The sequence below is a fragment of the Stenella coeruleoalba genome (assembly GCF_951394435.1).
Source record: "Stenella coeruleoalba genome assembly, chromosome: 7".
Lineage (NCBI taxonomy): Eukaryota > Metazoa > Chordata > Mammalia > Artiodactyla > Delphinidae > Stenella > Stenella coeruleoalba.
In genome coordinates this window covers 112,651,692-112,670,327 of record NC_137153.1, presented here as the reverse complement: position 1 = coordinate 112,670,327, position 18,636 = coordinate 112,651,692, and the positions used below count along the sequence as shown (strand labels likewise).

Here is an 18,636-nt window from a genome sequence, read left to right as displayed (position 1 = left end):
ACATATCTGAAGATTACAGTTTGGTTATTTGTAGAATATCTCTCCCAATTTGGTTTTGTCTGTTTCCTCATGATTAGGTCTCTTTGGCAGGAAAATCACTTCTCATCCTATCAGGTGGTAGAGGACTTTGATTTATCTGATTATGAATGATGTTCATTTTGGTCACTTAATCAAGGTGATGTCTGCCAGATTTCATTGTTGTGATGTTACTTTTTCCTTTTGGAATTAATGTGTATTTTGTGTGCAAGTATTCTGAAACTATCCCATTCACTATCAAACTTTACATTTATTCATTCACTTATGTCAGTATTGCTTTATCATTTCTTATTTAATAGGTTATAATCCATTACTATCATTATTTGTTTTGATGCTGAAATTATCCCCAATTTGGTTAGTGGATGCTCCCTCAAGCTAGATCCTAGGTCCTTTTGTAATGCTTGATTTTATTTTTTATTCATTTATTTATCCCAGTTTTATTGAGATGTCATTAACATATAACATTCTATTAGTTTAAGGTGTACACATAATGATTTGATGTATTATATACTGCAAAATGATTACCACAATAAGTTTGGTTATCATCCATCACCTCACACAGTTACAAAAATTTTTTTCTTCTGATAAGAACTAAGATCTACTTTGTTGGCAACTTTCAAATGTATAATACAATATTGTTAGCTATAGTCACCATATTGTAGATTACATCCCCAGAACTTATTTATCTTATAAGTGGAAGTTTGTACCCTTCGACCACCTTCACAGTTTTCTATCACTCCCCACCCCCACTTCCAGAAACCACCAATCTATTCTCTGTTTCTATGAGTTTGTTTTTTTCTGTAAGATTCCACATATAAGTAAGATCATACAGTATATGTCTTTCTCTGTGTGACTTATTTAACTTAGCATAATGCTGTCAAGGTCCATCCATGTCGTTGCAAATAGCAGGACTTCCCCTTTTTATGACTGAATAATATTCCATTGTGTACATATACCACATTTTCTTTATCATTCATCTGTTGATGGACACTTAAGTCCTATATCCTTTTCTTATGTGTCTGTCATTCTTTGAGCACTTTATTGCTCTCTGGCACAGGATATTCCAGATTCATCTTGTACTTTTTCTGCTCCAGGGCTGTAATTAGACAATTACTATTCTCCAAGGAGCTCTGGTTCCCTTTATTGGAGAATGGTGTTAGAAGCCAAGATTTGGATGCTAGGTATGTTCATACCATTGGTGGGGGTCTTGGGGGGAGTGGTCACTGTTCCCAGGCCCTCTCACTAGACAGATTTACAGAACTGGGGAGTATACTTATGTACACATCACGCCGCCCCCCTCCCCCCCCAGACGTTTATGTCTCTCTTTTTCTTTTTAACTGGCTTCATTCACTTTACTTTTCTCATATAAAAATATGTAGTGGCTACAGCTGGAGCCTGGGTCCTCTGCACAGAAACTCTGTGTGGGTCTTTACAAGATGGTCAGTGAATTCCTGATACGGAGACTTGGTGAACACTATTTCTTTCCAGAGATCAGGAGTGAGGTAAAGGTAGGTCTTGGAAATGGCATCAAAAGTGGCCTTGGCTGGGAAAGGAAAAACAAGAGAGGGTTGGTGAAACCCCAGATGCAGACGGAAGCTGTTGCACTTCTAGGAACAGAGTGGCCACTGTGGGCCAGTCTGTCGTGCATTAGGAGCACCTTCCTCTCCCTCTCTGAAAATACGCCAACCACACTCAGAATGTCATTAAGGGAGCTGAGAGATATATCACTCTTTTTAAACATCCATTAGTTTACCCATACCTCCAGTTTCAATCCACAGGGTTCATTCTAACCTTTTCCCTTTCCTTGTTTGTGTTTTCTTTCTCTTACAGAGAGAACTCTGGGTCCCCTTTTCCTTAGTAGATTTTCTTATTTGATGAATCCGCTATATATGACATATCTCTCTCTACCTCTGAACTCTTCCATGTGGACATGCCCTCCTCACCCTGCTCAGGCTCTCACTCCCCATGCCAGTCCCCATTCGTGGTTACCCTTATCACTGCACTCAAGCTCCACCATCCCATGCAAGCTGGCCCTTTGTATGGATGTTGATGGTCTCCTCACAATTTGTGCTCTGATACCCAGGAGGCTACCCTCTGTACGGACACCTGCTGTGCTCTGACCCACCTAATGGCTGTGGGACTGGATAGTTTGGGAATGGGAGAGGGCTTCTTTGGATTCTTAAGTTTCACTTTAATATTTCTGGCTGTGGGATTATTTCTTTATCTTCTCTTTCCTTTAACATTCTTTGAGTCCTTTTAGTTTGAGGTTTTATATTTTCTCTAATTCTGGGAAGTTTATAGAAGTTTATTTCTACAAATATTTATTGCCTTCTCGTGATTTTTTCTTTCTTCTTTATATGCTATGATGTGGATGTTGATTTCCTTCATTTCCCTTTTCCATATCTCTTGAATTTTCTTTTGTGTATTCTATCTCTTCCTGATGTCTTTTGGCAGAGTACCTTAAACCTGATGTTTTAGCTAATTAATTTGTTCAGCTGTATCTTTTCTGTTATTTAGTTTATCCATCTGCTAAGTTTATTTCATTGATTATATTTTTCATACCCAGTATTTTTATTTGCTTCATTATGATATTTTCTTCCTGCTTTATATCTAATATCCTTTCTTATTGAATTTGTTTATTTTGAACTTTGATTTTGTGTTTTTCTCCTGTAAACTCCTGTGTCCTGGGGATATTAGCCACCTTGGCTCATGAACTATATGGGGAGGGCTGGAGAAAGTACAGTTTGTACCTCATTTCTGCATCTCCTTCTGGGTTTAGAGAATGAAGGCAGGGGGTTGTTGAGTGTGGGAGATGACTTACCCAGGATCACTGTAGTGTGGAATCCCTTCCCAGACTCTGCACTTTTCAAGGTCTGTTTCCCTTTGTTAAAACCACCTAGTCCATGACGTGCGGAAAGAGGTTGTGGGAAGAAGGAACTTGTGAACGTGCAGGACCACCCAGTACTGTCAATGCGTGTTGTAAACTACTTCCCCACCAGCTGGCTGCAGTGCCACCCATGTGTTACCCTGCAGCCCCTTGACAGTTCTAGGCTTGCTACAGTTTTCCTGCCTTGCAACCGCAATTGTCTGTTTAAGACAATGTTGGAGAGAAAAATATTTGCCAAAATAACTGTACCACCCCCAACTACCATCTCTGGTGTCTGGTCCTTGTCTGCTCTGCCTATTTTTTCACCCTGCACTGGGACCAGATTTCCCTGTGTTGTCCCAGGGACTTCTATCTGTGTGTGAACACAAATGAATTTTTTTTTCTTTAGCATAGGTTCATACTATGTATACTATCTGGCAACTTGCTGTTTTTAAAATGGCTGATTAACATGATTGATTACATGGGAAGATAGCTTGGATTCAGTAATAAATAGCTTTCAAATATATGTACATGTGTGTGTGTGCATGTGGTTTTTATATCCCTTTTATACTGAAGTATATCCATATTATTGCTTTATCATCTTAAGTATAACTGTAAGTTAGTGATAGAGTAGAGTGTAGTCATTAGTGTTCTATGAAGTACTTAGCCATTTCCCTCTTTGGTTTTTTTAGTTTCATAACAGCTTTTAAATACTATGGTACCGAAATAAATATCTTTATGGACAAAGGGTTTTCCATTTGTAGGATCATTTTCTGGGACAGATATACAGAATGGATAAAATAGATAAATAGGTTAAAAGGTTCAACATTTTTTATTCTTAACCATGTAGAGGAGTGCCTGGAACATTTTAGCCATTCAAATAATATTTATTGGATGAAATAATATTATAAAAACTGCTTTTTAAAATGGATGTACCAATTTTCATTCCCACCCACAATATGAGATTGTCTATTCTTCCATACCATCTTATACTTAAATTATTTTGATGATTTGATTGTAATCAGAAGATGTCTCTATCATTAAAAAAATGCTATCAGATGATATAACTAAGGTCTGTTTCTCTTTTTATTTTCACCTACTTGGTAAATAGACATATGTTTTCTTACAGGACTGAATTTGCTCTTAAAGAAATCATGTCCTCTGGAGGTGCTGAAGATGACATCCCACAGGGAGAGAGGAAAACAGTTACAGATTTTTGTTACCTTCTGGATAAATCTAAGCAACTGTTCAACGGGTTAAGGTTAGTGGACTCTTGATGCCTTGAACTTTTATCTAGTTCTGTATCTTTTTTTTCCATGGCTGATGTGTGGTAAGTTTCTGAAAAGTTATGGATAGAATGTTATATAAATATCTGTACTAGAGATGATCATGCTTCTTTTCTTCATTCTCAGGTGAGAAAACAACAGAAGAGGATAACTTATATTGTTTTACTCAAGTTGAGAGAGCTGTTTTGTTAGATGGTCTTGTATACCTTACTCCACATCATATTTTACATCTGATTTTACACATTGCGATAACTAAGGAGCCTGGGATGCATATGCAAGTGAACCTGGGGCTTCTCTTCTGTTACATTTTCTGTATACTTGTTTATTTGCTTATTTCTTTTATTCTTTCTTTTTCTTAGGATGAAGTATCTGTTAACTAAAATAAGAGTGTTCTAGACAGTGTTATTTTTACATTAGTTGTGTGTGCCCTGACTGACTGGTAGCAGAAGCTGTATGCAATTTTGTCAAAATGTGTCTTTGTGTATTCTTGTGTGTGGTGGGTAAATAATTTTGTACCATTTTGTTTTATTTAAATGATTTAGCCGTATTTCATTTCATGAGATTCTTAGGATATTGACTTACTTCAGACCTAAAGCTTCAATAACTTAGTTTCAGTCATAAATAAATTCATGCTATGGGTAAAATACTAAGGATAAATAGGTTTTTTTGGGAAACTTTATATAGGAGTGAATAATTGTAAAGATTGTGAGTTATTTTTATTTTAATTAATTAATTATTGAAGTATAGTTGATTTACAGTGTTGTGTTTGGTGAGTTTTTTTTTTTTTTCCTGATAAAGTATTTTTATTTATTTATTTATTTTTGCTGTGTTGGGTCTTTGCATCTGTGCGAGGGCTTTCTCCACTTGCGGCGAGCGGGGGCCATTCTTCATTGCGGTGCGCGGGCCTCTTACTGTCGCGGCCTCTCCCGTTCCGGAGCACAGGCTCCAGACGCACAGGCTCAGTAGTTGTGGTTCACGGGCCTAGCCACTCCACGGCATGTGGGATCTTCCCAGACCAGGGCTTGAACCCGTGTCCCCTGCATCGGCAGGCAGATTCCCAACCACTGCACCACCAGGGAAGCCCACTGAGTTTGTTTTTTTTTGTTTGTTTGTTTTTTAGCGGTACTAGGGCCTCTCACTGCCGCGGCCTCTCCCGTTGCTGAGCACAGGCTCCGCACGCGCAGGCTCAGCGGCCATGGCTCACGGGCCCAGCCGCTCCGCGGCATGTGGGATCTTCCCGGACTGGGGCACGAACCCGTGTCCCCTGCATCGGCAGGCGAACTCTCAACCACTGCGCCGCCAGGGAAGCCCTAGTGAGTTATTTTTCATTTGCAATTCATTTCTGGGTAAAAATGCAATCTTCTTTTCACATATTTTATAATTTTATTCTACATCCCTAGGATCGGAATTGTACTGACAGAGTTTATTTTAAAGAATATATATTTTTGGGCTTCCCTGGTGGCGCAGTGGTTAAGAATCTACCTGCCAGTGCAGGATACATGGGTTCGAGCCCTGGTCTGGGAAGATCCCACATGCCGTGGAGCAGCTAAGCCCATGGGCCACAACTACTGAGCCCACACGCCACAACTACTGAAGCCCGCGCACCTAGAGCTCGTGCTCCGCAACAAGAGAAGCCACCGCAATGAGAAGCCCATGCAACGCAACAAAGAGTAGCCCCCGCTCGCTACAACTAGAGAAAGCCTGCACGCAGCAATGAAGATCCAATGCAACCAAAAATAATAAATTAATTAATTAAAAAAATTCTTTTTAAAGAATGTATCTTTTTAAAAGTATTTATTTATTTATTTATTTATCTGGTTGCTCTGGGTCTTAGTTGCAGCAGGCGGGCTCCTTAGTTGTGGCTCATGGGCTCCTTATTTGCCGCTCACTGGCTCCTTAGATGTGGCACGTGGGCTCCTTAGTTGTGGCATGTGAACTCTTAGTTGCAGCATGCATGTGGGATCTAGTACCCTGACCAGGGATCGAACCCCCAACCCCCTGCACTGGGAGCCTGGAGTCTTAACCACTGCACCACCAGGGAAGTCCCTAAAGAATATATCTTTAATCAACTATACGCCAAGGCACTTCTTTTTTTTTTTTTTTTTTTTACGGTACATGGGCCTCTCACTTTTGTGGCCTCTCCCGTTGTGGAGCACAGGCTCCGGACGCGCAAGCTCAGCGGCCATGGCTCACAGGCCCAGCCGCTCTGCAGCATGTGAGATCTTCCCGGACCAGGGCACAAACCCGTGTCCCCTGCATCTGCAGGCGGACTCTCAACCACTGCGCCACCAAGGAAGCCCTCCAAGACACTTCCTTAAAAAATTTTTTTAAAAGTCCCACCTATCAAAATAATAAGTCTCTAAAATGCAATGTTAGGAATATGGCAAACCCTCTGACTGGGGGGAGTTGGAACACGTTTACAAAGCCTACTTCATCGAGTTACATACAGCTGAGAGAATAAGGAAGGATAAGAAAGTTCTGTGAATTAAGTTTACTGCCTATCAGAAGTTTATTGCCCTTCTGCTTTATAAGTTTTTTGAATCTTGCCTGTAGATTTTTTGACTCTAATATAGTTGCTTAAGGTTTAATCATTTTGATACTCTGCTGCTTAGTTGTGGTGTTAGTAGAATGTTTGGAGTCTACTTATATGTAATTTACCTGGCTTCATAAACAGTAAATAATGTTGAGCAACTAAAATGCTGTGCCCATTTTCATTCCCACCTCCCCAAAGAAGAATGCCCTTAAGTGAGGAGGGTAACCTGCACTGGGTAATGCACCTTTCTGCACACCTTGGAGATACTGAAGGAGCTTTTAACTCACATCGGTTATTAAATAACTGCATGAGAGTAAATACGTCTTCACAATAAAAAAAATATATATATATATATATCTTTAAAAAAACTTACAATTATAAAGATAATACAGGGTCATCGAATGAGTCCTCCATGACCACTGTATTTAAAGCTATACTTTCAATCACTTTCTCATCTCTATATTTATTTAATTTTCTTCATAAAACTCATCGCTACCTCAAGTGATCTTATTTGCTTATGATGTCTTCCTACATTAGAATGAAATATCCCTAGGAGTAGGACCCTATGTGTCACTGTTTCTCTGCTGTCTAAACCAGGGTCTTGCACGTCACAGGTGCTTCACAAACATCTGTTAAATGAAGGATTCCAAAGACAGTGTTCTTAACTCCCACACTCTGCTGCTTCCTATTTTGTGCTACAGAAGAGATCTTTGAGATCAGTTTGGTTTCTTTTGCTTTATAGATTAAATGCATCTTTTTAAAGAATTCTTTTCTTTCACTATTATAATTCAGAAAACGACCCCAGTACACCCTGGTTTGAAGTCGTTTTTTTTTTTAATAAATAAATTTATTTATTTATTTTATTTTTGGCTGAGTTGGGTTTCAGCCAAAACCTTGTGAACAAGGTTTTGGATGAACATGTGTTTCCAGTTCTCTTGAATATATACCTAGGAGTGAAATTGCTGGCTCATATGGTACTTACTCTAAGTTTAACGTTTTGAGGAACTTCTAGACTGTTTTTCAAGGAGGCTGTACCACCAGCAATGTATGAGGGTTCCAGTTTCTCCACATCCTCACCAACACTTGTTATTGTCTGTCTTTTTGATGATAGTCATCCTAGTGTGTGTGAAGTTGTATCTCATTATGGTTTTGATTTGCATTTCCCTAATGATGTTCAGCGTCTTTTCATGTGCTTATTGGCCATTTTTATGTCTTTTTTTTGGAGAAAATATTTATTCCAATCCTTTGATCATTTTCAGATAGGTTTATTTATCTTTTAATTTTAAAGTTGTAGTCATTTTCTGTATATTCTGGATACAAGTCCCTTGTAAGATGTAATGATTTGCAGATATATATTTTCCCGTTCTGTGAGTTGTCTCATCACTTTCTTGATGGTGTCCCTTGAAGCACAAATACTTTTAATTTTAATAAAGTCCAACTCGTCATTCTCTTTCATCACTTGTACTTTTGGTGTCATATCTAAGAAATCATTGCCTAACCTGAGGTCACTGAGATTTACTCGGCTGATGTTTCCTTCTAAGAGTCTTGTGGTTTTAGCTCTTACATTTAGGTCTGTGAACCATTTTGTGTTAACTTTTTTATAAGTTTTTTATTATTTTTATTTTATTTTTATTTTTGGCTGCGTTTGGTCTTCATTGCTGCGCGTGGGCTTTATCTAGTTGCGGTGAGTAGGGGCTACTCTTCATTGCGGTGTGCAGGCTTCTCATGTGGTGGCTTCTCTTGTTGTGGAGCACGGGCTCTAGGTGTGCGGGCTTCAGTAGTTGTAGCATGTGGGCTCAGTAGTTTTGGCTCATGGGCTCTAGAGTGCAGGCTCAGTAGTTGTGGCACATGGGCTTAGTTGATCCATGGCATGTGGCATCATCCCAGAGCAGGGCTCGAACCCGTGTTCCCTGCATTGGCAGGTGGATTCTTAACCACTGCACCACCAGGGAAGCCCCATTTTGTGTTAACTTTTGTGTATGGTATGAGATCTTAGGCATTTCTTTATCAGAAAACATTTTTTTTTCAATTGATTAATTCATTTTTTCTTTCTTCTTGCTTGTTCCCTGTTTCACCTTTCTTGTTCATACCTGTAATGCTTAGATTGAATTTGCAATCTAAAGCCTCTATTAACCATCTACTCTCTTTTGATTTTCATCTCTATTCTTTTTCTCAACATTTTTAGAAAATGTATTCAATTTGTCCACCATATGCCCAACACATTTCACCTTGTCATTTCATATCAGTGGTTTTTGCTATACTGCTTTTTAAAAAACTAGATATTATGTATTTGATCCAAAGTTTACTAGCTGTTCTATCTGTATATTCAAATAAGACAGACACTAGAAATTTTAATGTGTTTGTGAATGGAAATTCTTTATTCAGTATGTCTGAGAAGCATATTGAATTTAGCAGTGGCATTTCTCTTCTTAAAAAGGGTTATTTTCCGGATCTGATTCTGAATCATAAATGAATCATAAAGTTCAAGTAGTCTTCTGCTGGAGACTCTCTGCTGGACTCAAATCACTCTGTGACTGCTGAAACAGTAACAATGACAGAACACACTTCCACATAGCACTCCACGGTGTATAAATCACTTTCAGGTACATCTCTATCCTTTGGCCACATACCAAAAATATGTGTTACCTAAAAATAAAGGTGAACTTCACCTTCTTTTTCAGTGTTTTGGTTGTGTAAATACATTTTACCAGCTCAAAACTGTTCTCATTTTGATTTTTTTTTTTTTTTTTTTTTTTTTTTGGCCACACCGTGCGGCTGGTGGGATCTTAGTTCCCCAACCAAGGCTTGAATCTGGGCCTATGGCACTGAAAGTGCTGAGTCCTAACCACTGGACTGCCAGGGAATTCCCTCATTTTGATTATTTTAAAGTGCCATTTTAACTATAACAAAGGTTTTATTTATTTTTAAAATAACTGCAGAGTAAAATTGTGTCTGTGGAAATAGTAGGAAACCCTAATAAATGGAAACATTGTGTGAGATCCAATCTTTAGGACTTTATTCATTGTCAGAGAAATTTATTATAATGCTTAGGATACCTATTTCAGTTTAGTTCTTGAGTACTTAGAACTATATTGGGTTCAGGAATTAATCCTTTTCGTACAACTCAAAATCAGAAGAACAAACAATCTGATTAGAAAATGGTCAGAAGATCTGACTGGTTATTTTTCCAAAGAAGATGTACAGATGGTCAACAGGTACATGAAAATGTGCCCAACATTGTTAATCATCAGGAAAATGCAAATCGAAGCACAATGAGATATCACCTCACACCTGTCAGAAAGGCTGTTATCAAAAAGACAAAAAAATACCACATGTTGGTGAGGATTGAAGAAAAGGGAGCCCTTGTGCACTGTTGGAGGGAATGTACATTGGTGCAGCCACCATAGAAGACCGTATGGAGGTTCTTAAAAAGTTAAAACTACCACAGGATCCAGCAATTCTATTTCTGGGCATTTATGCGAAAAAAATGAAAACACTAACTTGAAAAGATATATATACCCCCATATTCATTGAAGCATTATTTACAGTAGCCAAGATATGGAAGTAATGTAAGTGTCCACTGACGGATGAATGGATAAAGAAATTGTGGAAAATATATATATATATATATATATATATATATATATATATATATATGTGAATATTCTTCAACCATTAAAAATGAAGGAAATCTTGGAATTTACAACCTGGATAGACCTTGAGGGCATTATGCTGAAATGAAATAAGTCACGCAAAGAAAGACAAATACCATATAATCTCACTTTATGTAGAATCTAAAAATAACAACAACAAAAACCAAAGCAAAAGAAAAGAAACAACCGAGCTCATGGGTACAGAGGACAGATTGGTGATTGCCAGCAGCAGAAGAGGGGGGCGGGGATGCAATGGGTGAAGGGGGTTAAAAAGTGCAAACTTACAGCTATAGCATAAGTATGTAATAGGGATATAATGTACAGTGTGGTAACTATAGTTAATAATACTGTATTGTATATTTGGAAGTTGCTAAAAAGTTGATCTTAAAAGTTCTCATCACAAGAAAAAATAATTTGATATCTACGTATGGTGATGGATGTTATTATTGTGAGTTATTGTGGTGATCGTTTCATGATATCATTCTGACTTAGAAAAGTGGGTAAGCAAATCCACCAGGGATTTATTTTCAGTGTTTTGTGTGAAGGGTCCTCATCATTTTATTTTTTTATTTTTATTTTTTAAATATTTATTTATTTATTTATTTGGTTGCACCGGTCTTAGTTGCAGCAGGCAGGCTCCTTAGTTGAAGCTCGCTGCCTTCTTAGTTGCGGCACGTGGGCTCCTTAGTTGTGGCCTGTGAACTCTTAGTTGTGGCATTCATGTCGGCTCTAGTTCCCTGACCAGGAATCGAATCCGGGCCCCCTGCATTGGGAGTGTGGAGTCTTAACCACTGCGCCACCAGGGAAGTCCCAGGTCCCCTTCATTTTAAACAAGCCTTAATTATTTCTACAAAAACTAGATTTATGGTGAGTAAAGTATATATCTTCTCTATATGCTTTTGGGTTTTTGTTTGAGCAGATGTGGCTAGTGCCAATGCAAGTCTGTAGTTTGCTGAGAGATTAGTACTTTGACTCTTCCTTTTTCTTTTCATTTTTAAGAAAATTTATTTTTGTCTGTGTTGGGTCTTCATTACTGCATGCATGCTTTCTCTAGTTGCGGCGAGCTACTCATCGTTGCAGTGCACAGGCTTCTCATTGCGGTGGCTTCTCTTGTTGCAGAGCATGGTCTCTAGGTGCACCGGCTCAGTAGCTGTGGCTCACGGGCTCAGTAGTTGTGGCGCACGGGCTTAGTTGTTCTGTTGCATGTGGGGTCTTCCCAGACCAGGGCTCGAACCTGTGTCCCCTGCACTGGCAGGCGGAGTCTTAACCACTGCGCCACCAGGGAAGCCCCTTTCTTTTCATTTTTAAAGAAAATTCATTTCACACACACACACACAGAATAATATAGAACTATTAAAAAGATGTTGGTGGAGGTATAAATGAAAAGTTGCCCACAGTATGTGGTTAAATTTTAAAAAGCAAATTGTGAAAATAGTATGTTTTACATGATCTTGTTTTATCAGAAGTTCTCTGTTAAATTTATGTTCTATAAGCCATATTAAGTCTTAGTGGGGACTCTTTGCTCTTAGTACTCAGTTTGGTCTCTTCTGGGGGGCTGATTTTCTCACGGTGTCTGGTGCATGTGAGTGTGTGTATTTTCTGTGCTTGTTTATATAAATGGAAGTGTTTTGTTCATTGTTAGACCTTGATTGGAAAGCGATCATAACATCTGTAGGTCTGTTAGTTGCCCATGGTGGTGGGTTGGAGGGATGTGTGGCATTCTTCCCCACACTTTTCTCCGAAGAACCTCTTTGAGTTATGGAAATTAAACACATCTCTGCTTTCAAGCATTGATGTAGTTTTTGCACATTTCTTTTGAAATAGAAAAGATTCCTTGGGAATAATTAAAATAAGAGTTTTTTTGGTCGTCCCCCTCCCAACCCCCCATTTTTGTGTTGGTCTGAATAGAAAACAGAATCACAGTGCTTATAGAGAAAGAGAAATATATTGGGAGTGGCTCTGGACCAGTTTTGGACCTTCGGGGAAAGGGGTGAAGTGGGAGTCCAGGTGGAATAGCATCAGATTTTTTTTTTAATAAATTTATTATTATTTTTTTTATGGCTGCATTGGGTCTTCGTTGCTGTGCGTGGCTTTCTCTAGTTGTGGCGAGCTGGGGCTACTCTTCGTTGTGGTGTGCAGACTTCTCATTGCAGTGGCTTCTCTTGTTGTGCAGCACGGGCTCTAGGCGCGTGGGATTCAGTAGTTGTGGCGCACGGGCTTAGTTGTTCCGTTGCATGTGGGATCTTCCCGGACCAGGGCTCGAACCCGTGTCCCCTGCACTAGCAGGCGGATTCTTAACCACTGCGCCCCCAGGGAAGTCCCAGAATCAGCTTTTAACATGGGGCCTGTGATTCCCAGCCTTCCCTTCACTGTTGGTGCTTATCTTTTGGCAATCTTTCCTTTGTGTTTTCTCTTTCTTTCTTGAGTTCACAAGCTGGTTATTGAACTTATTATTGCAGTGTTAATATGCTTGCAGAAAAGTACATGTATTATAAGTGTATTTTTTGCAAACTGAACATATCCATGGGCCTTGTACTTGGACAAAGAAAGAGAACATAACAGCACGGCAGCAACCCCCTTATATTCCCTCACTTGGGCTTTTTAACTGTTTATGAGCAGAGTGAAAAAGTATGTTTCAGTGCATGAAAGGCTAGAGTGTCTATATATGTAATGCCTTATTTGGGTACAATAAACTTTCTCTTTACTCTTGAAGGTGTATCTTTTCACCTTATATGTAGTAAGTTGTCATCCAAGTTGTCAGAGCCTTTTCATTTTCCCAGCCATGAATATCTTTTTTTTTTCATGAATATCTTTTTTAAAATATTTTTTAAATGAGTGAGATTTTTGTAGTGGCCCAATATACAGCCAAATATTCCAACAGTAAGTAAAAAAGGTGCATTTTCTGATATCAGGCAGCAGGGCTTGATATAGATCTATTAGACCAACTTTATTTATTTATCGGAGTATTATTGCTTTACAATGTTGTGTTAATTTCTGCTGTACAACGAAGTGAATCAGCTACATGTATACATATATCCCTTCTCTCTTAACCTCCCTCCCACCCCCCATCCCAGCCCTCTAGGTCATCACAGAGCACCGAGCTGAGCTCCCTGTGCTATACAGCAGCTTCTCACTAGCTGTCTATTTTACACATGGTAGTGTATATATGTCAATGCTACTTTCTCAATTCATCCCATGCTCCCCTTCCCCGCCATGTCCACAAGTCCGTTCTCTACATCTGCGTCTCTTTTCCTGCCCTGCAAATAGGTTCATCTGTGCCATTTTTCTAGATTCCGTATATACACGTTAATTTACGATGTTTGTGTTTCTCTTTCTGACTTCCTTCACTCTGTGTGACAGACTAGGTTCATGCACATCACTACAACTTGACTGAAAATACCTCCTTAAAATATGTGCATAATAAATAATCTCTTCTATCCACTCACCGTGTAAGAAAACATAGTCCAGAGAGTGAGAAATAGATTAAATGAATGGCGTATTGCTTATAATAGCTCTTGCATATGTAGTTACAGTAATAATGAAGTGAGAATGATGTTAGAAATAGCTTTGAATAATGTCAGAAAACCATCAAAAGCCGAAGTGCTTGCAGGGTTCTAGTTACCATGGTGACTAAGACTGTCGAAGCAGAATGGAATACTTGATGAGATTATTTAAGGCAGCATCTTGAGACATGTATTTGAGATACGCACCTGTGCCTACCAGTGATATCCATGACTTTTGAAACAGCAGAGGCCTGCAAATCACTAATTATTTGACTCCAGAGGAGCAAATACTCAAAGCCAAAATAAATGTTGGAGGCAATAAATAAACAAACAAATATGCAAAGAAATGCACCAAAGTGAAGTGTATTGACCTTAAATAAAAATAATGGCAGAAATTTTTATTAAATATGCTCCTTATATTTCAAAGTAAAGAAGAAATCATCTACAATGCTTTCTTCAACAGCCTATTTTTAGGATGCCCTGGTTCCTATATAGGAAAGGATAACTGGGAAATTAACAGTTTTTTCCACTGTCCCCTTTCTCCCCCCACCCCCTCTTGCGCTCTCTCTTACTTCTCTCGTCCCTCTTTTTTTTCCCCTTTCTCTTCCTTCTTCAAAAAATTAATACTTTCCTAGAGGCAAAGTTCTGCGAACAGGTAATAATAAAGTATATGTTATTTCAGAGGTAATACCCTAAACTATCTGTACAAGCTTGTGATGCCTGCTTTCATTTTATATGGTTTGCTACCCAAAATAGTTGCACTTGCAGTTGAGGAGGGCTGCCACCAGGGTGCAGTAGGTGTCATAATCACGTGATCTAGAGAAGCATTGACTGACAAAAATTTAATGTGAGCCACAAATGTGATTTAAAATTTTTCTAGTAGGCAGATTTTAAAAATGTAAAAAGAAAAAAGTGAAATTAATTTTAACAGTATATTTTATTTGATCCAATATATCTAAAATATTTTCTTTCAACATGTAATCAATATAAAAAAAGTATTGAGATTCTTTTTTTTCATACTGAGTTTTTGAAGTACACTGAATATTTTATACTTTCACACATTTCAATTCTAATTAGACACATTTCAAGTACACATTAGCCACATGTGGCTATTGGCTTAGGCAGAATTCCTCCACCTTTTAGCTTCTGTTCTCATAATGGTCCACTGTGCTTTCCAGTGGATACATACTGGCTGTTTTGGGAGGTTCTCTTCTTCATAGTCCATCCTCTGTCCCCATTGTTTCTTCTCTCTCTTCCTGCACAGATACTGATAGCGTGCAGGTCTTTTGGCTGTTGCTGATTTGTTCCCACCCGTTTGTATTTTGGGATTTGAAGGCTACCTTTTCACTTACTATTTTAGTTTGCTAGGGCTATCATAACAAAATACCACACTCTGGGTGGCTTAAACAACAGAAGTTTATTCTCTCACACTTCTGGAGGCTGGAAGTCCAAGGTCAGCATGTTGGCAGGGTTGGTTCCTGCTGAAGCCTCTCTCCTTGGCTTGCTTGCAAATGGCCATTTTCTTGCTCTGATCTCACATGGTCGTCTCTTTGAGGACGTGCATCCCAGATGTCTCTCTGTATGCCCTAATCTTCGGCTTATTAGGACACAACTCAGAGTTTTTGACTTGTTGTCAAAACAAGTCACAATGTTATTGTCAACAGCATTCTAAGAGTGAGCTCCCAGAGAAGGACTTTACTAATGTAGAATCAAAATCTAGGTTGTTTTTCCCTGTGGTAGAAAGGAGAGAGTATTAGATTACAGGCGCAAAGGGGTTATGAATTTCAGTCATAACTCAACAATTTACTGGCCATGAGTTCCCAGGCAAATCATTTAAGCTTTCTGATCCTCATTTTAGTGTGTGTGTGTGTGTGTGTGTGTGTCTGTGTGTCTGTGTGTTTATGTGTATTACACATACCTATGCTGGGGAAGCCATGCATTTTAGGACCGGACTAAGGAAAGAGAAACCAATGAAAGAGACTGTTAGAACAGAAAGAAGAGAGGGTTACAAGATGGTGAAGAAGTGATGAGCCATGTCAGTGTCATAGGGAGCACTGATATAAGGACTGGAAAGTAGCTATTGGACTTGGATTTTAGGTGTCGGTAGGCATCAATGATCTTAGCTAATTCAGTTTAGTAAAGATGGTCAATTTATAGAAACTTGGAAGAAACTTCGTAAGTGCCATCTCGACAACATCTCTGAGAAGTAGGTTTAATCATTTGCACTAATAGTCTCCCAACTTTCGCTGATAAGAGTTGAGGATTTTAAAACAGAGTGAGATTAGCATCACGCTTTCGATTTCCTCTGAAAACTTGGCAAAAGAATATGAGCAGCCAATTTATAACAGAGGTGCCTTTGCAAAATGTGAAATAGAAGGTCATTTAGCTTATGGGATAATTCACACAGCCCCATTTAATTTAATTCCATGGACCATTAATTTCCTATCTCTACTGACAGTAATAATGACCAGATGGTATATTCAGAGTTTAAAACCAGAGTCAAGCTCTGAATAGTAGAGGAATTTATCTAAGACTCTTTATAAAGTACCTTAGGTAATTTTGGACTCTAATCCTATTAGAGTATAATAGCTTCTACGATATGTTTCACTAGAAAAAGGGTGATCATGGGATTTACCCTTTAGGAAGTTTTTTTTAAAAAAAAACTTAAACACTGTTTTGAAAAAGACATTGCTGTCTTTATAGCTGAGTGTTCAGACTGGAATGGTAGATGCACTAAATTCTTTTAACAAAAATTGTATAGAATTTAGTCTACATCGTTCATAGCTATAAATCAGAAAATACTTGTATATTACAACTTACGTTTGGAGCCTTGTTCTAACCCTTTTAGGCCGACCACATTTTATGTGCTTTTAGCCCTCATAGAAAAGTCCCTTCCCCTAAAGCCCTTTCCACCGAACACCTGAAATTATATAGTCATGAAATAAAATACTGAGTTCTAATTCTGTTTTCTCCCTTAATAAGATGTATTACTGAGGTTTATTAAATTTGTCAGTTTTGGAAATGCAAAGGAACTTGTAGGCAAATGCTTACTTGAAAATTTGCAGAGAGGCTTTACATAGTATCTTTAAAGAAGCACTCAAGGGTTATCAGTTCTCATGAAGTTAATGTTGCTGCCTAATGCTTTTATATAAAATACTGTCTTCCTAGCAGTAGCCACTTGGTAAGAGTCTTAAAGATTCTAACAGAAACTTCAATTTAAAAATAACTGATTAAAAAAAAATAAAAATAACTGATTGGAGAAGCAAGAAGAACTTCAGTCCTGCAGCCTGTGGAACAAAAACCACATTCACAGAAAGCTGGACAAGATGAAAAGGCAGAGTGCTATGTACCAGATGAAGGAACAAGATAAAACCCCAGAAAAACAACTAAATGAAGTGGAGGTAGGCAACTTTCCAGAAAAAGAATTCAGAATAATGATAGTGAAGATGATCCAGGACCTCAGAAAAAGAATGGAGGCAAAGATCGAGAAGATGCAAGAAATGTTTAACAAAGACCTAGAAGAATTAAAGAACAAACAAACAGAGATGAACAATACAGTAACTGAAATGAAAACTACACTAGAAGAAATCAATAGCAGAATAACTGAGGCAGAAGAATGGATAAGTGACCTGGAAGACAGAATGGTGGAATTCACTGCCATGGAACAGAATAAAGAACCAAGAATGAAAAGAAATGAAGACAGCCTAAGAGACCTCTGGGACAACATTAAACGCAAACACATTCACATTATAGGGGTCCCAGAAGGAGAAGAGAGAGAAAAAGGACCTGAGAAAATATTGGAAGCGATTATAGTCGAAAACTTCCCTAACATGGGAAACGAAGTAGCCACCCAAGTCTAGGAAGTGCAGCGAGTCCCATAAAGGATAAACCCAAGGAGAAACACGCCGAGACACATAGTAATCAAATTGGCAAAAATTAAAGACAAAGAAAAATTATTGAAAGCAGCAAGGGAAAAACAACAAATAACCTACAAGGGAACTCCCATAAGGTTAGCAGCTGATTTCTCAGCAGAAGCTCTACAAGCCAGAAGGGAGTGGTGTGATATACTTAAAGTAATGAAAGGGAAGAACCTACAACCAAGATTACTCTACCCAACAAGTATCTCATTCAGATTCGATGGAGAAATCAAAAGCTTTACAGACCAGCAAAAGCTAAGAGAAATCAGCACCACCAAACCAGCTCTACAACAAATGCTAAAGGAATTTCTCTAAGTGGGAAACACAAGACAAGAAAAGGACCTACAAAAACAAACCCAAAATAATTAAGAAAATGGTCATAGGAACATACATATCAATAATTACCTTAAACGTGAATGGATTAAATGCTCCAACCACAAGACTCAGGCTTGCTGAATGGATACAAAAACAAGACCCATCTATATGCTATCTACAAGAGACCCACTTCAGACCTCGGGACACATACAGACTGAAAGTGAGGGGATGGAAAAAGATATCCCATGCAAATGGAAATCAAAAGAAAGCTAGAGTAGCAATACTCATATCAGATAAAATAGACTTTAAAATAAAGAATGTTACAAGAGACAGGGAAGGACACTACATAATGATCAAGGGATCAATCCAAGAAGAAGATATAACAATTATAAATATATATGCACCCAACACAGGAGCACCTCAATACATAAGGCACCTGCTAACAACTATAAAAGAGGAAATCGACAGTAACACAATAATAGTGGGGGACTTTAACACCTCACTTACACCAATGGATAGATCATCCA

General features: G+C 38.5%; 1 protein-coding gene across 6 annotated transcripts in view; it reads left to right on the top strand.

The window, feature by feature from the left end:
- SCAI (suppressor of cancer cell invasion) overlaps positions 1 to 18,636 on the top strand; it is a 144,924-nt gene that overhangs the window by 63,927 nt on the left and 62,361 nt on the right. For all 6 annotated transcript variants that reach the window (XR_013829229.1, XM_079927844.1, XM_079927845.1 and 3 more), the window contains one exon: positions 4,032 to 4,163. Coding sequence is in view for 5 of the 6 variants with exons in the window: in XM_079927844.1 (XP_079783970.1) it covers positions 4,032 to 4,163 (132 nt within the window). In the remaining variant the exon portion in view is untranslated. The remainder of the gene's footprint in view (positions 1 to 4,031; positions 4,164 to 18,636) is intronic.